At 48.3% G+C, this 20,779-nt stretch overlaps 1 protein-coding gene across 4 annotated transcripts in view; it reads left to right on the top strand.

Annotated features, from left to right (window-relative positions):
* Positions 1-10,745, top strand: part of LOC142487992 (uncharacterized) — a 28,386-nt gene extending 17,641 nt beyond the window's left edge. For all 4 annotated transcript variants that reach the window (XM_075588257.1, XM_075588255.1, XM_075588253.1 and 1 more), the window contains one exon: positions 8,477-10,745. In XM_075588257.1, coding sequence (XP_075444372.1) covers positions 8,477-10,218 — 1,742 coding nt within the window. In that variant the 3' untranslated portion in view covers positions 10,219-10,745. The remainder of the gene's footprint in view (positions 1-8,476) is intronic.
* The last annotated feature ends 10,034 nt before the right edge of the window (positions 10,746-20,779 follow it).

Here is a 20,779-nt window from a genome sequence, read left to right as displayed (position 1 = left end):
AATTACTTGCATCAAAACTAAGAGGCATAAAGGCAAGAGCCCAAATCACGAGAATCCGTAACAAAGAGGGTCGCACCACATACCTAGATAACGAAATTGCCCAAGAATTCGCAAACTATTACACGGAGCTTTACACAGGCGGCACACTTTATTTGAGTACGGCTCATTCCGCAAGCCGGGATATGTCCCGGCTTGCGAGCCGCACTCCCTCAGCGTGCCGCGCATCACCGATGCGCGGTCACGCGTCATCGGGTGCCTGTGCCGCCTGTACGCGTGCCCAGGGCTCCCCGAGGGAGCCCTGGTGTCGCGCGGATGTGAGGACGGCGGCGGGACGTTCCGGGGGACCCGGCGGACCCGGTGAGGAGAGGGGGAAGCCCCGATCGGCGGGCCTCTCCTCCGAGGCTTTGGCGCGCGCCCGGCACCCTCCGGCGCGCGCCAGGTTACTGCTGCGGCCGAGAACGGGCAAATGCTCGAATAAACTCGGCCGCAGCAGTATAACCTCCACCCCCCCAACCAAGCCCCTGCAGAGGCGGAATTGGCAACTCGATTTTTAGCAAATTGCGAACTTCCCTCCCTCTCCGACGAGGAACTCAATGCCCTAAACGCTACAATCACCCAGGAAGAACTGGCACAAGCCATAAGCACCCTTAAGATAGCCAAAACTCCTGGTCCCGACGGCTTTTCAAACGCATATTATAAAAAATTTAAAACGTCTCTCTCCCCATATCTCCTAGATATGTTCAACTCCTTTCTAGAAGAAGCCCCAATCCCAGGCACAATTTCCGCTGCCAATTTAGCAATCATCCACAAGGAAGGAAGGGACCCGCTTCATTGTGGTAGCTACAGACCAATCTCCCTGCTTAACACAGACCTAAAACTCTATAGCAAGATCCTCGCAAACAGGCTAAACCCTATTCTCCCCCGACTAATTCATATAGACCAAGTGGGATTCGTGTCAGGAAGACAGGCCTCTGACAACACCCGTAAAATTATCGATATCATAGACCACGTGCATCTCAACAAACTCCAGGTCATGATTCTGAGCCTGGATGCCGAGAAGGCATTTGACCGTATCAAATGGTCCTTCCTTGATCAAACAATGATCAAGTTCGACTTCTCAGGACCATTCCTGGAAGGGGTTAGGGCACTATATCAGAACCCTACTGCATACCTGAAACTGCCGGGAGGACAATCTAGCCCTATCCACATACGCAACGGAACCAGGCAGGGTTGCCCACTATCCCCACTGCTATTTGCACTCTCGATAGAGCCGCTGACGGCTCAAGTTAGAGCGAACCCAGATATATTAGGTATAACTATAGCTGACAAAGACTATAAAATATCCCTTTTCGCGGACGATGTCATTCTGACCCTAGCTGCCCCTCACCTCTCCCTACCCAACCTACATAAGCTGCTTGACCAGTTTAGTCTCGCTTCAGATTACAAAATAAATATGGACAAGTCGGAAGCACTAAATATATCCCTTCCCGAACCCACATGGAAACTCCTTCAAACTAACTACAAATATAGATGGAATTCCTCCCACATAAAATACCTAGGGATCAAAATTACTAGAATGTACTCCTCGCTATATAAAACTAACTATCCCCCCCTTTTTAGCCAGATCAAGAAAGATCTTGAAGCTTGGAATACTTACCAGATTTCCTGGTTTGGCAGAATCGTCTCCGCTAAAATGAATATCCTTCCCCGACTGTTGTACTACTTCCAAACGCTCCCAGTCCCAATCCCACTAACCGACCTCAGGAATATACAGACACAAATAATACGCTTTATATGGAAACAGAGTAGACCCAGAGTCCCGCGATCAGTGCTCATGGCGGCAAAGCCAAGAAGAGGGTTGGGTGTACCCGACGTGATTAAATACTATCACGCAGCCCAGCTCAGACAGGCGGTAGTGTGGAACAACCCCCCGGACTCCGCCTGCTGGCTAGAAATAGAGACCAACCATATAGCTCCTGTCCCCCTCCCAGTATTGCTCTGGTCCCCAGACCATAAGGAAAAAACCCCTCAGAAGCTAGGACTGGGGGCAATGAAATGCACGTGGTCCATCTGGTCTAAAAATAGAGGGAAATATGGCCTAACTTCGCCCCCCTCCCAACTTATCCCCATACTTGGGAACCCAGCATTCCCTCCTGGATGCTCCCAAGCTCAAATCGGTCAATTTAAGGACCTAAATATTAGCGTGGTTGCGGATCTGCTAGAGAACGACGAAGCTCTGTCCTTCCAGGAGCTCAGAAACAAATTATCGGCCCCCATCTCCCCATATTTACATTCTTACAAACAAGGCATTTCCTTGGAGCTCTAACCCCGGCCTCAAAATTCGCCCCCCTGACCAAATTTGAGTCCCTCTGTCGAAGAGGAGAGTATCAGAAAGTCCTCATTACGGCAATCTATAGCATACTAGAAAACTCCCTCCCTCCACCCACTCATGCTTATATGCAAAAATGATGCACAGATCTAGGCATACCGTTAGACCTGGAGGATTGGGAGGACATCTGGGACGCAGCCCCTAAAACTTCAATTTGTTCGATTACCAAAGAAAACATATACAAAATACTATTCCAATGGTACCTGACCCCGAGTAGACTGAGCCAGATCTTCCCCGGCGCAACTGACGAGTGCTGGAGAGGATGTGGACAAAAGGGCGACATGCCCCATATTTGGTGGACATGCCCGGAGATACAGCGATTCTGGACCAGAGTTCAAAAACTGCTGGATGACACCCTGGGCCTGGAGGTTCCCCTGGACCCTCTGACGTACGTGCTGGGTAAACCAATAGATGATCTTCCAGCCCCTGAGGCCAGGCTGACTTCCGCCATACTTACGGTGGCAAGATGCTTGGTGGCAGCGGCCTGGAAGCAACTAAAAGCGCCCTCAAGAAGGACCGTGGTCAACAGAGTAAATACAGTTATGACCATGGAAAAACTGACGCCCATGTTAAAGCAGAAAATGCCACAATTCTATAATACCTGGGAGCCCTGGACAGGTTCCTGAACCCAACCGCCCGACCAGGTCCCAGTTAGGCCCCGGTGATAGACTAAGCAAATAAGCGCTAGTGAAATGGAGAGAAAGAGAGGGATCACCCTCCCCTCCCCCCACACCCCCCCCCACTTCCCTATCTCCTGTCGTTCCCATCTATCTACCCCCTCCCTGAGTCCTCCCCTTCCACCCTCCTTACCAAAAAGCAATAAAAGAATTTATTGAGACCATGCGCCCACTCTACAGTCAAGACTCATTATAACCTGCCCGTTATGTACCAACCTGATTGTACCCTCTGTATGTATTTTCAAGTGTATGTCTCCAATAAAGGGGAAAAAAAATATTTAAAAAAAAAAAATAGAATACAAGAAAATTGGTCTTTCAAAGTTGTTTTTTTTAAAACAGAAAATGCTAAAAGTATTTTTTCTTACTACAGAACTGATTTATTAAAAAAACCCACACATGCAGGATATTGACTGAACTGCAGCTGCGAGCTTACACTCGCGAGTAAGGACATATCGCTCAATAGGCAAACGGCAGCTCGCGCAAGCACCTGTCAGCACGTCCTGAACAGCAATACCGGCTCCCTACCTGTGCCGAAGCTGTGCGCAAGCGGGGAGACTATAGAGCCTGTTACAAATGCGTCATTTACATCAGTTATGATGGGATAGGATTTTAAAGTCCAGTCCAAGTCTATTGTATAGTGTGTGGGGAATATGGCTAGAACAAAAAATAAATAGAAAAATAAAGCGCAGCTTTTTATTGCCCAGACCCAGAGACTTAGGACTTGTAACAGTATATTTTTATTAACATTTGTGTTAGGTATAAAATGTACTGTTGTGCACTGTATTATAAGCTGGGACTTTCAGAACCAATCTTCTGAGTGAGCCACTGGGCTACCAACTTGGTGCAAGTGAGTCTACTCAGACATCAGACATGAAAGCCACAGAGGATGCCAGAGGTGTGAAAAACATTTGGGCAGGGAGGGCTAGGCTCAAGTACTCACGTCTTGGGATGAATGGAAGTCCTCCGGACTACCACTTAACCCACCCGACTTGGAGGAGCTTAACCCAGCGGGTGGCTTCTGAATACCAAATGGTTAAGGTGGCAATCTTGCGCATGCCCGTGGCTTATTCCGAACCTCCGCTTGCCCGACTTCAGAAGACTGGCATCGCTCGGATTGGCTGGTAAGAAAGTTCCACGCAGTGATTGACTGTTGTATTTTGTGAATGAATCCAAAATACTATAAGAAAAGTTACAGCCAATTGGCTGGGAGATTCTCAAGCGCCAAAACAGCGGCTGGGTTTTTGATTGTTGAAAAAGATGCCTCTACGCGAATAGCAAAGACACCGGCTTCAGAAAACCAACACGGAATATTTTCTAAGCCCAGCTTTTTGGGACCAAGGGCCTCATGCAGTAAGCGGCCCTCTCGATTCAGTAAGCGCCGATAAGTGGGAAAAATCGGCAATTTTTGTTGCCGATAAAAGCTTATCGGCAGCCGGGTGCCGATAAGCCACTTATCGGCACTTTTTGAACTCGGTTGAATTCAAGTAGCCCCGATCAGCTTTTCGCTGCTGATCGGCACTCCAGAATTGAGAGTTTTTCGGCAATTCGTCCCGCCAACTAAAGTTGGCAAGGTGGTGGAGGAGAAGCATCGGCAAGGGCGACACTTAGAAAAAAAATCAGGCCCTTTTCCTGTCTGTGATTGATGCCGGGGGTCTCCGGAGCTGATACCAGCACCGGGCCCCCCGGCATGCATCCGAGGCAGGAAAAATGCATGTACAGCCCACTTCATTACCTTAGCGGCTAACCGCTAAGGCAATGAAGGGGTTAACGCACCGTGCCAGCTTTATTGTGGGTAGCGGGGGTGGGTGAAGGGGGTATTTGGCCCTTGTTGTTTGTTTAGGGCTTGTGGGGGGGGGGTGTGTGGGTGCACTTAACCCCTTCACGACCGTAGCAGTTAATACCGCTACGGTCATGAAGGGGTTAAGCCATCCCGCTACCCACCCGCAAGCCCTAAACAACCACCGTTGTGGCTAATACCCCCTTCACCCACACCCGCTACCCACAATAAAAAATAATCACACACAGCAGCCCCACACTAAATAAATAAATATATCTAAATAAATAAATGAATATAAATAAATAAATATATATAGAGATATATATATATATATAACACCAACAACCCCTATATCCCCTAACATACACATATACAGTATGCACATCAATGATACTATAGGCCGGCGGGGGCCCTCGGGTGTTACCCGCAGGCCTGCAGTACCAATTATGTGCCTCCCCCAAATTAATGTCAAAACACATACATACTTATAAAGAAATAACCCCCCCCCCCTTAACACATACAGTATAGTAATGGCCACAATTACTATTATCCACAAATAGATAATAGTGAATGTGCCCATTTTAAATACATAAACACCAATCAATACATTAAATACATATAGTACTCACCCATGTCCGGCTGCCACGATGAAGGCCACCCTCATCTTCATCCTGCCCATGCCTATCCTGTGAAAAAATATAAGTACCAACAAGAATACAATATACAAAAGCAAGCCTCACCCTGACCTAAAGTACACCATACAATAGCAACAATTACATCTATGTAATTTTAAAATACATTACTGTATACACATATTTATGCATAGCAGCATAGCCAAATTAATTTAAAACACAGCAAATCAAGCTTTTAAAACAACATCATTTCTTACCCTGTATGTACAGTATATATCGATCTAGACATACATACATACAGTGGCAAGAAATGACATACCAAAAATAAATAAATACACATGTTAAAAAAGCTTTTTAAAAAATTAACAAGTTAAATAAAATACATTTCTTTAGTTCACTTACCATTACTTGACCCACTCACCGACTCCCGTTGAACAGCTTACTCTCGAACCAATCCACCAGGCACAGGAACCCATAAAATAACAAACCATAAAATAATAAACATTAAAATAAAAATCCAAAACAATCCACGGGTCTTCTATTTGTAAACTCATCACCAGAGTTGGAGGGCAATTCCCGTAATAAGGAACCACCTCAGGGCTGGTCAGCGCCTCAGCTCTTACCACTGAGCACTGTGTCAGTTTTAAAGTTTTACACTCTTCTGCCCCTCCTTACATCTCAGCCATAATTTCTTGCTATGCACCATCACGACTGTGGGGCTTCCCCTGGCAGAGCGGTACCCGCGGTTCGCACAATACGCATGCGCACACTCTCGACGTCCCTAGACGCCGCAGAGATAGCCCCCGCCTCCGTCACGCACCCGAGCTCCGTGGCAACAGAGCTCAATCAGCTCCATCACCTTCACCTGCCTTCCCCTCTTACCCTATCATAGCCTATCCTGAGGCCGCTCCTCTGCTCCAACCCTCTTTGGGATTGGGCAGTCCTGCCTATATATGCTCAGCTGTGCCACTGGCACTTTGGCTGAGCATAGATTCTTGTTACTCTGTTTTTACCTCTTCTGCCTTGTTCCCGTTACGTTATTCTGCTTCATAGATTGATCTCCTGTGTTCTGACCCGGCTTGCTCTTGGACCGTCCTTCTCTCTGGTACTTTGAACTCGGCTATCTCTGACCCGCCGCTCTTCTCCAACCCTGACCACGGCTTTGTACCTCGACCATCCAGCTCTCTCCAAACCTGACCTCAGCTATTGTACCTTCTACGTTCCGGACCTCTCCAACTCTGACCTCGGCAAGTATAACCTGACCTCAAAAATCCCAGAACAATGGTGCAATGCCATAGTTATCCTTATCCACAAGAGAGGAGACAAGGAAGGCCTCAAACACTACAAACCAATCAGTCTACTTTCAATAACTTACCAGATTGTTACAGATATACTCATGAATTGGCTGCAACAGATCCTGGACTTTTCCCACCCTAGGGAACTAGCAGTATTTCATAGTGGATATAACAAAGTATATTTAAATGATTCACATGACACACCTTCTAAAAGATTTCCATAAGACCTATACTGACATGTCTAAGGCCCCTTGTGATAAAGGGGGTCCTGGTGCTAGACCCAACAGGACCAGAACCCACAGGGCAGCAGTTCTAGCATTTAATTAAACCCGATGCTAGGTAGCTCTACTATCACAGCATACTTTTGGGCTCTACTGCTCACACCTGTTGCCCCCTCCCCCTGGCTTCCTTTTAAAGCAGACAGCTTGCATTCCTGGTCACCAGGTCAATGTGACTTGTGCACAAAAAGTAGTACACTTGAGATACTAGGGAGATATGCCAATAGACGGATTAACTACAGGTGTGAAAAGTTATGCTCAAAAGTACGCTGTGACGGAGCTTTCCAGAAAGCGTGGTTTAGTGTATCTATGTGTAGCGCACTTTCCCCCACCCCCTGGGACATATGACAGCTACGGTGTGCAGTGCGTTACCTGCGGCTCACAGGAGGCCTAATCCTCCGCTGCTAGGAGCCTGGGGTGTGCCTGATCCAACTGGTGACAGCGCCTCCTCCTGTACGGGATCTTACTATGTTGGATAGCCCCATCACAGGACCCAATGCAATAATACATGCACTGATAGTAATAATAACTGTTTACTGCATGCATAAGCGGAATAACGAACGATAGTACTACGTCCCCAGCAACTAGGCCTCGCAGTGCCGTAACCCCACAGTGTCCTCCAACCAATGTCCCACCTGATGGGTTATCCGCCCAAAGTACCGAGTGCCCTTGGGCACCCAACCACCCTGGTGTCCACAAGCAGCATCCCACCCAAATGTGTATGACATCACTGCCCACAAGAACTGAAGGTGGTGTACCTGCCCAGGTGCTCCTACACCGGGTATGGCCAGAAGATAATGCGGATCCACTGATCCAGCGATATCGGCGCAGCCCCCGCCTCTACGTGGGGTGGTATCCCGCAAGGATGGTTCCACCATGAAGATAGTCTCAATATGGTGGTCTGGTCCCAGACCACCGGATTGCCAGTTTGCCGCCGCGTCCTAATTGTGTCCCGCCGTGTCCCTAACTGATGGGCCGGTCCCTGCAGCCACCACAAACTGAGGGTAGTCGGGGCATAATCCAAGCGGAAAGGACCCTTATTGCATGGATATTCACTTCTCACAGCTACTAGTACTAACAGCTTTAGTTCTTTACATCATGTTTTGAATACATTTGATACTTTTACATGTTAAGTTTGATGATTGCAGCATGGAGCCTCCAATCTATTGCATGAGATCTCAGTAACATTTACCCGTCTCTGCCTTTCCTCCGCTGGGTAGATTTTAAAGTATTTCATTTGTCTATTTTCTTTCTTTTTTCCCTTTTTAATTTTTTTTATATAAAATAAATATATCAAATGAATTGATCACACATGAATAAGAAAGGAATATGTTGCGTTTATTACCCTGTGCAGTAAATAATCCTATTTTAGATCTATAAAATCATACAGCTAAGATAGATGATTATTTATGTATTTTTATTATTCAGGCATCACCTTAAAGAGCCGTGAGGTATCGGGACGGGATGTGGCATCAACACCTCAAGAGAACACATCTTTTGAACAGATAGCACCAGATACTCTCTCTGATAAATCCTCTGCTCTGAACACCACGGCATCTGCAAAAGCCAGTGCAACAAAAGCACCCTCTAATATTAAAAGCCAGCTCCTCGGGGAAAGTAGTTTGCTTACAAAAGGAAAACCTTCCGTATATCAGCTAAAAACTGATGTTTGCGAGTCTGGATATCGTAAGTACAACTTAGGAAAAGAAAACCTTCAGAAAATGAATAAAGTAATTCTATTAATAGGAGCCACAGGGGCAGGAAAAACAACACTGATCAATGGGATGGCCAACTACATCTTGGGTGTGGAATGGAAAGACGACTTTCGGTTCAAACTTGTACACGAGGTTACAAATCAGTCTGAAGCTCACAGCCAAACTTCTGTAGTTACAGCCTACAAGATGAATCATGGCAGTGGGTACCAAATTCCCTATTCCCTCACCTTGATAGACACACCAGGATTTGGAGACACCCGTGGGATAGCACAGGACAAAAAGGTCACTGAAGCCATCCATGGATTTTTTACAGGTGACCGTGGTATTGATCAGATCGATACCGTGTGCTTTGTAGTTCAGGCTTCTTTAGCTCGGTTAACACACACCCAGAAGTATATTTTTAATTCAGTTTTTTCTATTTTTGGAAAAGATATCAAAGACAACATACTGTTTCTTATCAACTTCTGTGATGGGGAAAGACCTCCAATACTAGAGGCTATAAAAACTGCCGATATTCCCTGTGCTCTGGACAGTAAGGGTGACCCCATTCACTTCAAGTTCAATAACTCTGCTCTATTTGCCACCAATCAGGAAATTAATATGAGTTTTAATGAAATGTTCTGGGACATGGGATCAAACAGCATGAAAACGTTTTTCAGATCACTGAGCACAATAGAAACCAAAAGTCTGAGTCTGACCAAGGAAGTCCTCAAGGAACGAAAACAGCTTGAGATTACTCTGCAGGCTTTACAGCCCCAGATCAAGGCTGGGCTCCTGAAATTAGAGGAAATAAGGAAAACACAGAGCGCTCTGCAGCAGCACAAGGATAATATGGCAGCCAATAAAAACTTTGAGTATGAGATAGAGGTAACTGTTCCAGTAAAGGAAGATATCACCGGCCATTTCATAACTAACTGCCAGCAATGTCACTTTACATGTCACTATCCCTGTGGGATTCCTAATGACAATGATAAAAGTTATTGTGCTGCAATGTGTGGTGGAATCTGTACAGCTTGTCCAGGTAAATGTGTCTGGAGTGTTCATTACAATCAAAAGTATAGATGGGATTATGTGCAGAAAAAAGACAAAAGAACCTATGAAAATCTAAAACGCAATTATGAAAAAGCTTCTGGAAAGGTCATGACGGCAGAAAAGATTTACCAAGAACTTGAGAAAGATTATGATACTGTGAGAGACACAGTGCTTTTACTTATTAATGATTCCTCTCAGAGTCTGAAGCGTCTCCGTGAAATCGCTCTGAGGCCCAACCCACTGTCAGCCACAGAACACATTGAACTGATGATACAGGCTGAGGAACAGGAAGCCAAACCGGGATATCAGGAGAGGATCAGGTCGCTGAGGGAGGTGAGAGAGCAGGCGGAATTAATAGGGAAGATTGAGAAAGACGAAAGTTGCTACCCGAACAGGAAAACCTCCCAAGAAAATCCTGTCTAGTGACTGCAAAAAAGGCTGTAGTGGCTGCAAAACATACCGTGCTGTCCTACTTTACAAAGAACTAAAAAAAACTATTGTACATTGATTTAATTGTGGAGCCAACAACAAGATTACATTAGGTTATGATGCCTTTAAGCTTTGGTGAAAGTGTGATAGTACCGGCTGTACGGTGTAACTCTGATTTGTACTTTACATGCAAAATGCATTTTATTTTTATTTCCAAATCTATTTTCAAAACTATGATCTGAATAAAATTGATTTTGTTAAAGTTTATCTCCCCATTTCGACAGAATAAATATTTTACTGGGACCAGTTAGCGCGATAAAAATCTGCACTATACAGTATACATAAATACTGTAAGTATATTTCTATATAGTATAAATAATAACAGAGCGTAAAAATACAAACACAACGATGTATATCAAATAACTAAATAGGGCATGGAAAGACTTGTAGAAGAGGTGTATATAACATCTCACTGTATAGGGGTTGAACTTAAAGATGTATATAATAAAATGTTAAATGTCCTTTGTCTTTTCTTTAGATGACAATAGAATAACAGAACCAGCATTCTGGTTTAGCACATAAAAAGAAACCTTTATTCTGGAAGATAAATACTCACATACAAAAATAGCTCAATAATGGCCGTGACATCAAATAAGTTATAATATCTTCATAGATAATGGCATAATTATTATTTACCTGGTGTTAACCCTCTGATCGTAGTATCGTGATGTTAAACCTGGCTCCTCCGCTCTCCTGGGGTTACCCCTCTGTCTGATCGTGGTATCGTGATGTTAAACCTGGCTCCTCCTCTCTCCTGGGGTTACCCCTCTGTCTGATCGTGGTAACGTGATGTTAAACCTGGCTCCTCCTCTCTCCTGGGGTTACCCATCTGTCTGATCGTGGTATCGTGATGTTAAACCTGGCTCCTCCTCTCTCCTGGGGTTACCCATCTGTCTGATCGTGGTAACGTGATGTTAAACCTGGCTCCTCCTCTCTCCTGGGGTTAACCCTCTGTCTGATCGTGGTAACGTGATGTTAAACCTGGCTCCTCCTCTCTCCTGGGGTTACCCCTCTGTCTGATCGTGGTAACGTGATGTTAAACCTGGCTCCTCCTCTCTCCTGGGGTTACCCATCTGTCTGATCGTGGTATCGTGATGTTAAACCTGGCTCCTCCTCTCTCCTGGGGTTACCCCTCTGTCTGATCGTGGTAACGTGATGTTAAACCTGGCTCCTCCTCTCTCCTGGGGTTACCCATCTGTCTGATCGTGGTATCGTGATGTTAAACCTGGCTCCTCCTCTCTCCTGGGGTTACCCCTCTGTCTGATCGTGGTAACGTGATGTTAAACCTGGCTCCTCCTCTCTCCTGGGGTTACCCCTCTGTCTGATCGTGGTATCGTGATGTTAAACCTGGCTCCTCCTCTCTCCTGGGGTTACCCATCTGTCTGATCGTGGTAACGTGATGTTAAACCTGGCCCCTCCTCTCTCCTGGGGTTACCCATCTGTCTGATCGTGGTAACGTGATGTTAAACCTGGCTCCTCCTCTCTCCTGGGGTTACCCATCTGTCTGATCGTGGTAACGTGATGTTAAACCTGGCTCCTCCTCTCTCCTGGGGTTACCCTCTGTCTGACCGTGGTAATGTGATGTTAAACCTGGCTCCTCCTCTCTCCTGGGGTTACCCCTCTGTCTGATCGTGGTATCGTGATGTTAAACCTGGCTCCTCCTCTCTCCTGGGGTTACCCCTCTGTCTGATCGTGGTAATGTGATGTTAAACCTGGCTCCTCCTCTCTCCTGGGGTTACCCCTCTGTCTGATCGTGGTAATGTGATGTTAAACCTGGCTCCTCCTCTCTCCTGGGGTTACCCCTCTGTCTGATCGTGGTAACGTGATGTTAAACCTGGCCCCTCCTCTCTCCTGGGGTTACCCCTCTGTCTGATCGTGGTAACGTGATGTTAAACCTGGCTCCTCCTCTCTCCTGGGGTTACCCCTCTGTCTGATCGTGGTATCGTGATGTTAAACCTGGCTCCTCCTCTCTCCTGGGGTTACCCCTCTGTCTGATCGTGGTATCGTGATGTTAAACCTGGCTCCTCCTCTCTCCTGGGGTTACCCATCTGTCTGATCGTGGTAACGTGATGTTAAACCTGGCTCCTCCTCTCTCCTGGGGTTACCCTCTGTCTGACCGTGGTAATGTGATGTTAAACCTGGCTCCTCCTCTCTCCTGGGGTTAACCCCTCTGTCTGATCGTGGTAACGTGATGTTAAACCTGGCTCCTCCTCTCTCCTGGGGTTACCCCTCTTGTCTGATCGTGGTAACGTGATGTTAAGCCTGGCTCCTCCTCTCTCCTGGGGTTACCCCTCTGTCTGATCGTGGTAACGTGATGTTAAACCTGGCTCCTCCTCTCTCCTGGGGTTACCCCTCTGTCTGATCGTGGTATCGTGATGTTAAACCTGGCTCCTCCTCTCTCCTGGGGTTACCCTCTGTCTGATCGTGGTAACGTGATGTTAAACCTGGCTCCTCCTCTCTCCTGGGGTTAACCCTCTGTCTGATCGTGGTAACGTGATGTTAAACCTGGCTTCTCCTCTCTCCTGGGGTTACCCCTCTGTCTGATCGTGGTATCGTGATGTTAAACCTGGCTCCTCCTCTCTCCTGGGGTTACCCTCTGTCTGATCGTGGTAACGTGATGTTAAACCTGGCTCCTCCTCTCTCCTGGGGTTACCCCTCTGTCTGATCGTGGTAACGTGATGTTAAACCTGGCTCCTCCTCTCTCCTGGGGTTACCCCTCTGTCTGATCGTGGAATCGTGATGTTAAACCTGGCTCCTCCTCTCTCCGGGGGTTACCCCTCTGTCTGATCGTGGTAACGTGATGTTAAACCCGGCTCCTCCTCTCTCCGGGGGTTACCCCTCTGTCTGATCGTGGTAACGTGATGTTAAACCCGGCTCCTCCTCTCTCCTGGGGTTACCCTCTGTCTGATCGTGGTAACGTGATGTTAAACCCGGCTCCTCCTCTCTCCTGGGGTTAACCCTCTGTCTGATCATGGTAACGTGATGTTAAACCTGGCCCCTCCTCTCTCCTGGGGTTACCCCTCTGTCTGATCGTGGTATCGTGATGTTAAACCTGGCCCCTCCTCTCTCCTGGGGTTACCCCTCTGTCTGATCGTGGTAACGTGATGTTAAACCTGGCTCCTCCTCTCTCCTGGGGTTAACCCTCTGTCTGATCATGGTAACGTGATGTTAAACCTGGCCCCTCCTCTCTCCTGGGGTTACCCCTCTGTCTGATCGTGGTATCGTGATGTTAAACCTGGCTCCTCCTCTCTCCTGGGGTTACCCCTCTGTCTGATCGTGGTAACGTGATGTTAAACCTGGCTACTCCTCTCTCCTGGGGTTATTCCTCTGTCTGATCGTGGTATCGTGATGTTAAACCTGGCTCCTCCTCTCTCCTGGGGTTACCCTCTGTCTGATCGTGGTAACGTGATGTTAAACCTGGCTCCTCCTCTCTCCTGGGGTTACCCCTCTGTCTGATCGTGGTAACGTGATGTTAAACCTGGCTTCTCCTCTCTCCTGGGGTTACCCCTCTGTCTGATCGTGGTATCGTGATGTTAAACCTGGCTCCTCCTCTCTCCTGGGGTTACCCTCTGTCTGATCGTGGTAACGTGATGTTAAACCTGGCTCCTCCTCTCTCCTGGGGTTACCCCTCTGTCTGATCGTGGTATCGTGATGTTAAACCTGGCTCCTCCTCTCTCCTGGGGTTACCCCTCTGTCTGATCGTGGTAACGTGATGTTAAACCTGGCTCCTCCTCTCTCCTGGGGTTACCCCTCTGTCTGATCGTGGTAACGTGATGTTAAACCTGGCTCCTCCTCTCTCCTGGGGTTACCCCTCTGTCTGATCGTGGTGTCGTGATGTTAAACCTGGCTCCTCCTCTCTCCTGGGGTTACCCCTCTGTCTGATCGTGGTATTGTGATGTTAAACCCAGCTCCTCCTCTCTCCTGGGGTTACCCCTCTGTCTGATCGTGGTATCGTGATGTTAAACCCGGCTCCTCCTCTCTCCTGGGGTTACCCCTCTGTCTGATCGTGGTAACGTGATGTTAAACCTGGCTCCTCCTCTCTCCTGGGGTTACCCCTCTGTCTGATCGTGGTAACGTGATGTTAAACCTGGCTCCTCCTCTCTCCTGGGGTTACCCCTCTGTCTGATCGTGGTGTCGTGATGTTAAACCTGGCTCCTCCTCTCTCCTGGGGTTAACCCTCTGTCTGATCGTGGTAACGTGATGTTAAACCTGGCTCCTCCTCTCTCCTGGGGTTACCCCTCTGTCTGATCGTGGTAACGTGATGTTAAACCTGGCTCCTCCTCTCTCCTGGGGTTACCCCTCTGTCTGATCGTGGTGTCGTGATGTTAAACCTGGCTCCTCCTCTCTCCTGGGGTTAACCCTCTGTCTGATCGTGGTAACGTGATGTTAAACCTGGCTCCTCCTCTCTCCTGGTGTTACCCCTATGTCTGATCGTGGTAACGTGATGTTAAACCTGGCTCCTCCTCTCTCCTGGGGTTACCCCTCTGTCTGATCGTGGTAACGTGATGTTAAACCCGGCTCCTCCTCTCTCCTGGGGTTACCCCTCTGTCTGATCGTGGTAACGTGATGTTAAACCTGGCTCCTCCTCTCTCCTGGGGTTACCCCTCTGTCTGATCGTGGTATCGTGATGTTAAACCCGGCTCCTCCTCTCTCCTGGGGTTACCCCTCTGTCTGATCGTGGTAACGTGATGTTAAACCCGGCTCCTCCTCTCTCCTGGGGTTACCCCTCTGTCTGATCGTGGTAACGTGATGTTAAACCTGGCTCCTCCTCTCCTGGGGTTACCCCTCTGTCTGATCGTGGTAACGTGATGTTAAACCCGGCTCCTCCTCTCTCCTGGGGTTACCCCTCTGTCTGATCGTGGTAACGTGATGTTAAACCTGGCACCTCCTCTCTCCTGGGGTTACCCCTCTGTCTGATCGTGGCAACGTGATGTTAAACCCGGCTCCTCCTCTCTCCTGGGGTTACCCCTCTGTCTGATCGTGGTATTGTGATGTTAAACCTGGCTCCTCCTCTCTCCTGGGGTTACCCCTCTGTCTGATCGTGGTAACGTGATGTTAAACCTGGCTCCTCCTCTCTCCTGGGGTTACCCCTCTGTCTGATCGTGGTAACGTGATGTTAAACCTGGCTCCTCCTCTCTCCTGGGGTTACCCCGCTGTCTGATCGTGGTAACGTGATGTTAAACCTGGCTCCTCCTCTCTCCTGGGGTTACCCCTCTGTCTGATCGTGGCAACGTGATGTTAAACCTGGCTCCTCCGCTCTCCTGGGGTTACCCCTCTGTCTGATCGTGGTATCGTGATGTTAAACCTGGCTCCTCCTCTCCTGGGGTTACCCTCTGTCTGATCGTGATATCGTGATGTTAAACCTGGCTCCTCCTCTCTCCTGGGGTTAACCCTCTGTCTGATCGTGGTATCGTGATGTTAAACCTGGCTCCTCCTCTCTCCTGGGGTTACCCCTCTGTCTGATCGTGGTAACGTGATGTTAAACCTGGCTCCTCCTCTCTCCTGGGGTTACCCCTCTGTCTGATCGTGATATCGTGATGTTAAACCTGGCTCCTCCTCTCTCCTGGGGTTACCCCTCTGTCTGATCGTGATATCGTGATGTTAAACCCGGCCCCTCCTCTCTCCTGGGGTTAACCCTCTGTCTGATCGGGGTATCGTGATGTTAAACCTGGCTCCTCCTCTCTCCTGGGGTTAACCCGCTGTCTGATCGTGGTATCGTGATGTTAAACCTGGCTCCTCCTCTCTCCTGGGGTTAACCCTCTGTCTGATCGTGGTATCGTGATGTTAAACCTGGCTCCTCCTCTCTCCTGGGGTTACCCTCTGTCTGATCGTGATATCGTGATGTTAAACCTGGCTCCTCCTCTCTCCTGGGGTTACCCCTCTGTCTGATCGTGGTAACGTGATGTTAAACCTGGCTCCTCCTCTCTCCTGGGGTTACCCTCTGTCTGATCGTGGTAACGTGATGTTAAACCAGGCTCCTCCTCTCTCCTGGGGTTACCCCTCTGTCTGATCGTGGTATCGTGATGTTAAACCCGGCTCCTCCTCTCTCCTGGGGTTACCCCTCTGTCTGATCGTGGTAACGTGATGTTAAACCTGGCTCCTCCTCTCTCCTGGGGTTACCCCTCTGTCTGATCGTGGTAATGTGATGTTAAACCTGGCTCCTCCTCTCTCCTGGGGTTACCCCTCTGTCTGATCGTGGTAACGTGATGTTAAACCTGGCTCCTCCTCTCTCCTGGGGTCACCCCTCTGTCTGATCGTGATATCGTGATGTTAAACCTGGCTCCTCCTCTCTCCTGGGGTTAACCCTCTGTCTGATCGTGGTAACGTGATGCTAAACCTGGCTCCTCCTCTCTCCTGGGGTTACCCCTCTGTCTGATCGTGGTATCGTGATGTTAAACCTGGCTCCTCCTCTCTCCTGGGGTTACCCTCTGTCTGATCGTGATATCGTGATGTTAAACCTGGCTCCTCCTCTCTCCTGGGGTTACCCTCTGTCTGATCGTGGTATCGTGATGTTAAACCTGGCTCCTCCTCTCTACTGGGGTTACCCCTCTGTCTGATCGTGGTATCGTGATGTTAAACCTAGCTCCTCCTCTCTTCTGGGGTTACCCTCTGTCTGATCGTGGTAACGTGATGTTAAACCTGGCTCCTCCTCTCTCCTGGGGTTACCCTCTGTCTGATCGTGGTATCGTGATGTTAAACCTGGCTTCTCCTCTGTCATGGAACAAGAATCACATCTCTGTTTCACCCCCCTCTTTCCTTGCAGTTTCTGCCTGTCAGTTTCTTATTTTCAGCTGAATGGAGTTTGCATACACACACTGTGCCTGTGTGATAAGTTACAATGTTGCATTTCTTGCCTCTAGACACGTAATCAGTGAGTTGCTACTGCAGCTTCTGAGATCCTTCTCAGAATGGGCTAGTCTGCCCTCTCCCCCTCTGCCTTGCTCACAGATGGTCTGTCCCCAGACTATCTTGTTACCCAGAATACACTGGCACTTCCTTTCACGTTCAACACCGGCTGAGTGAGTACCTCTCTGTTACGTTCCTATGGCAAGGCCATTTCTTTCTACCTGCTTCTAACTACAAATCACTACAACACACCATCCACAAGTGCCTGTATTTACTGCTGCTTTTCCAATAAAGTGAAGGAAATATTATAGGACTTGGAGTGATTTGGAAAGGGGGCTGAGTTAATGCTATCGGGGGCTATTCACACATCAAAACGTGACCCTAGCTTCAGAATATCCTCTCTCCTGGGGTTAACCCTCTGTCTGACCGTGGTATTGTGATGTTAACCCTGGTTCCTTCTCTCTCCTGGGGTTAACCTTCTCTTTCCTTCTTGGTGTCATCCCTCTCTTCTCTCTTAACGAAACTCTGCTGGATATTTCCCCAGAGAATATTCCTTAGTCACTCTTCCTACTGCTAAAATTATTACCAACCATGGTATCTATATGTGTCCTTCAGCTTAAAACTAATGTCATATCTGATAAGGAACTGCCCATTCTCCAAACAAGGAAAATAACCTTATAATTGTCTGACATTATTACCTCAGCATATCATCAGGGCCCCCTTGGTCAGACAATCCAACACAGCTGCAATCCCATTATAACTTCTAACCCAACCCAATGTAACTGAATCCACAGAGAATACCAATTCACCACCAGAACAATTCAAGTATGTGACAGTCTGTATTAGAAAATAATCGTTGTGAATCAAAATAATATCATATGTGTGGCATCCTGCATTTAAACATCCAATTCTAACCTTATTACAATATAATAATGGAATTATTACAAAAGACAATACTGAAAAATGTAGGTATGTATGTCTTTATTTATATAGCGCCATTCATGTACATAGCGCTTCACAGCAGTAATACACGTGACATATACAAACATATAAATTACAAATAATACAAATAACAGATCATGGGAATAAATGCTTCAGACATAAAAGTAACATTAAAGAAGAGGAGTCCCTGCTCCAAAGAACTTACAATCTAATTGGTTGGTAGGAAGAACATACAGGGACAGTAGGAGCAAAGTCCGATTTGAACTGTTCCGTTAAGGCATTACCTTCAGGGTGGAAAGGGGTCGTCTGAGATTTTCCGATCTGTATGTAAGGAATCCACTCTTGGCTTTGATTATAGCTTTTCCAGACTTCTGCGGTTACAAAGGCTTCCTCTGGCAATCAATGACACATGTGCTGCCTCTCATTGCAGCTTCTGCCCTGTGGTCCATCATTGGAGGAATACTCACACGCCCTCCTCCTGTGATTGGATCTCCGCCCTTTATATCCTGGGCATTGGCACTGAACCGGTGCCGAGCATAAAATCCTACCTTGGACGTCACTGTCTCTGCCACAAACCACCCAGGCCTCTCTCCTAGTGTTCTAACCTCCCTAGTTCCTGAGTATCCAGAGGCCTGTTCCTGTCTCCTGTGCTTAAGAGTTGTAAAACCAGCACTGGTACCTGCAGCATTCTCTCCTAGCAGTGGTTACCCTTCTTTTCCTGAGGCCTGCTGCTAATCTCCATGCAGTGGCCTGCCTTGGACTTCTGTGCTGAAGCGTTGGTTTCCCGACGCTGCCCCACAGTGTACTTTGGCCAGCCTGCTGTCTCCCCCTGCTGAGACCGGCGTCATGGGCCGAGGCTGCTCCTCGTGCAGAGGCCACACCCGCACTCACGCTCCTAACTGAAGCGGGGAACTCCTGACTACCTGTTGCCGAACTCCTGCTTGAATAACGACGATGCTGCCTTCTCCAATCCTGACCCTGCTACGTACGACTACGAACTGCGCACTCCGGATCAGTCTGCGCGGACTAAGGTCGGTGATTTTATAACCCCACCACAGCCCCGCGGCCCGGTCCCGGTTTGTGGCGAGCACCAGCGTAACAAACAGTTCATGGGAATAAGTGTTTCAGACATAAAAGTAACATTAAAGAAGAGGAGTCCCTGCTCCGAGGAGCTTACAATCTAGTTGGTTGGTAGGAAGAGCGTACAGAGACAGAAGGAGGGAGTTCTGGTAAGTGCGTCTGCAGGGGGACAAGCTTTATGTATCATTTGTATAGTATTAGCCACGGTGTTACTCGTATGCTTCTTTAAGCAAGTGTTTCGTAAGGTGGATGTCACGGTCGACACAAACTTATCAACACTTTTTATATTTTTTGGGATTCTCGATTGAACACAACAACGAGCAAAATAAATTGTGATTTATTTCTTTGCTATACAGGCACATGACAACTTCAGAAAACACTTAATACAACACTTACTGGGATGGGAAAACAAAATAAATTGTCCTTTGCACAAAAGCGCAAGAAATGCAGTCTCTGTTTAAAGGTCCCGTGGCTAGATCACAAGTTGCCGTTCTAATAACTTGGCCAAATCAAATAATTTAGTTAAGGTTCGTAGGCATTCGTTCAGGAGTCCCCAGGGCTAATGAATTCCGAAATTTGGGGTAAATTCTTGGTTTCGATGGTATTAACCCCTTGCGTACGGGAACCGGTACCGATGAGCTTTGAACGAAGTCCTGCGTAAAGCGTAGTTACATCATGAATCGTATCTGGAACACCCTGGGGATAGTCCGGTGGGTACAGTTTGTCACACATGTATGCCCTCAGACCAAGCTAAACCCCAGTACTGAGGTGGGACCGGTATGATACCACACACCCACAGCAGTGGGAGCAAGCCCGGAGTGTGGTATAGCGTTGCTGGGCCTGTTGGAAGAGTTGCTAGACTATACTTGCAACGCTTGGGGATGTCCGTAAGAATAGTCGTGTCCGTTTGCCAATGTTCAGGAGTCCAGAGGGTAGAGTCGTCAGAGGATAAGCCAGGTCCTAGGAAGCCAGAGGTAAGCAAGGTAGTATGCGTAGCAGGGTTCACAGGGATACCAGAGAGCAGAGTAGTCCAGGACAAGCATGGGTCAAAGCCAGGGAAATCCAAGATAGCACAGGAGCAGGAAACCACAGGAACAGAGAGGGAGCACAGCATAGGTCAGGTACACACAGGGAAACAGGAACTATGCAGAGCGGGGAAGAAGTGGACAGACAGGGGTTATAAAGGAGGGCATACCAATGGGAGAGAGGGGAGGAGTAGAGAGAGAAGTGGGAGACGACAGGGATAGGACAGGGAGAGAAGAGGAGGAGACAGAGGGGGCAGTCAGGGGAATGGCCTGTAAAGCTTGGGAGGCGGAGACAGGGGAAACCTGACAAGAAGAGTCTGTGCGCGTGCCCCCTGTAAGCTGGGGATGCGCACGCACAGGTTGCAACACAGGAGCGGCCCGCACGGAGCAAGGGGAGACCGCAGGAGGGGCAGGAAGCCAAGAGGAGGGGAACGCGCGCGCGTCCTGTACCTGTGCGATGGCGAGCAAAGGTAGAGAGGAGGTATCAGGTGAGTCAGTGGAGGGGCATGTGGGTGCGCCCCCCATGGGTTGCGGGAGCGCACGAGCCGGACGCGTCACCAGGCGCGCGGAGCGCCGCACCGCGTGTACCACGCAGGGAGGAG

This window comes from Ascaphus truei, chromosome 2, assembly GCF_040206685.1.
Source record: "Ascaphus truei isolate aAscTru1 chromosome 2, aAscTru1.hap1, whole genome shotgun sequence".
Taxonomy (NCBI): domain Eukaryota; kingdom Metazoa; phylum Chordata; class Amphibia; order Anura; family Ascaphidae; genus Ascaphus; species Ascaphus truei.
This window is presented reverse-complemented; position numbering and strand designations above follow the sequence as displayed.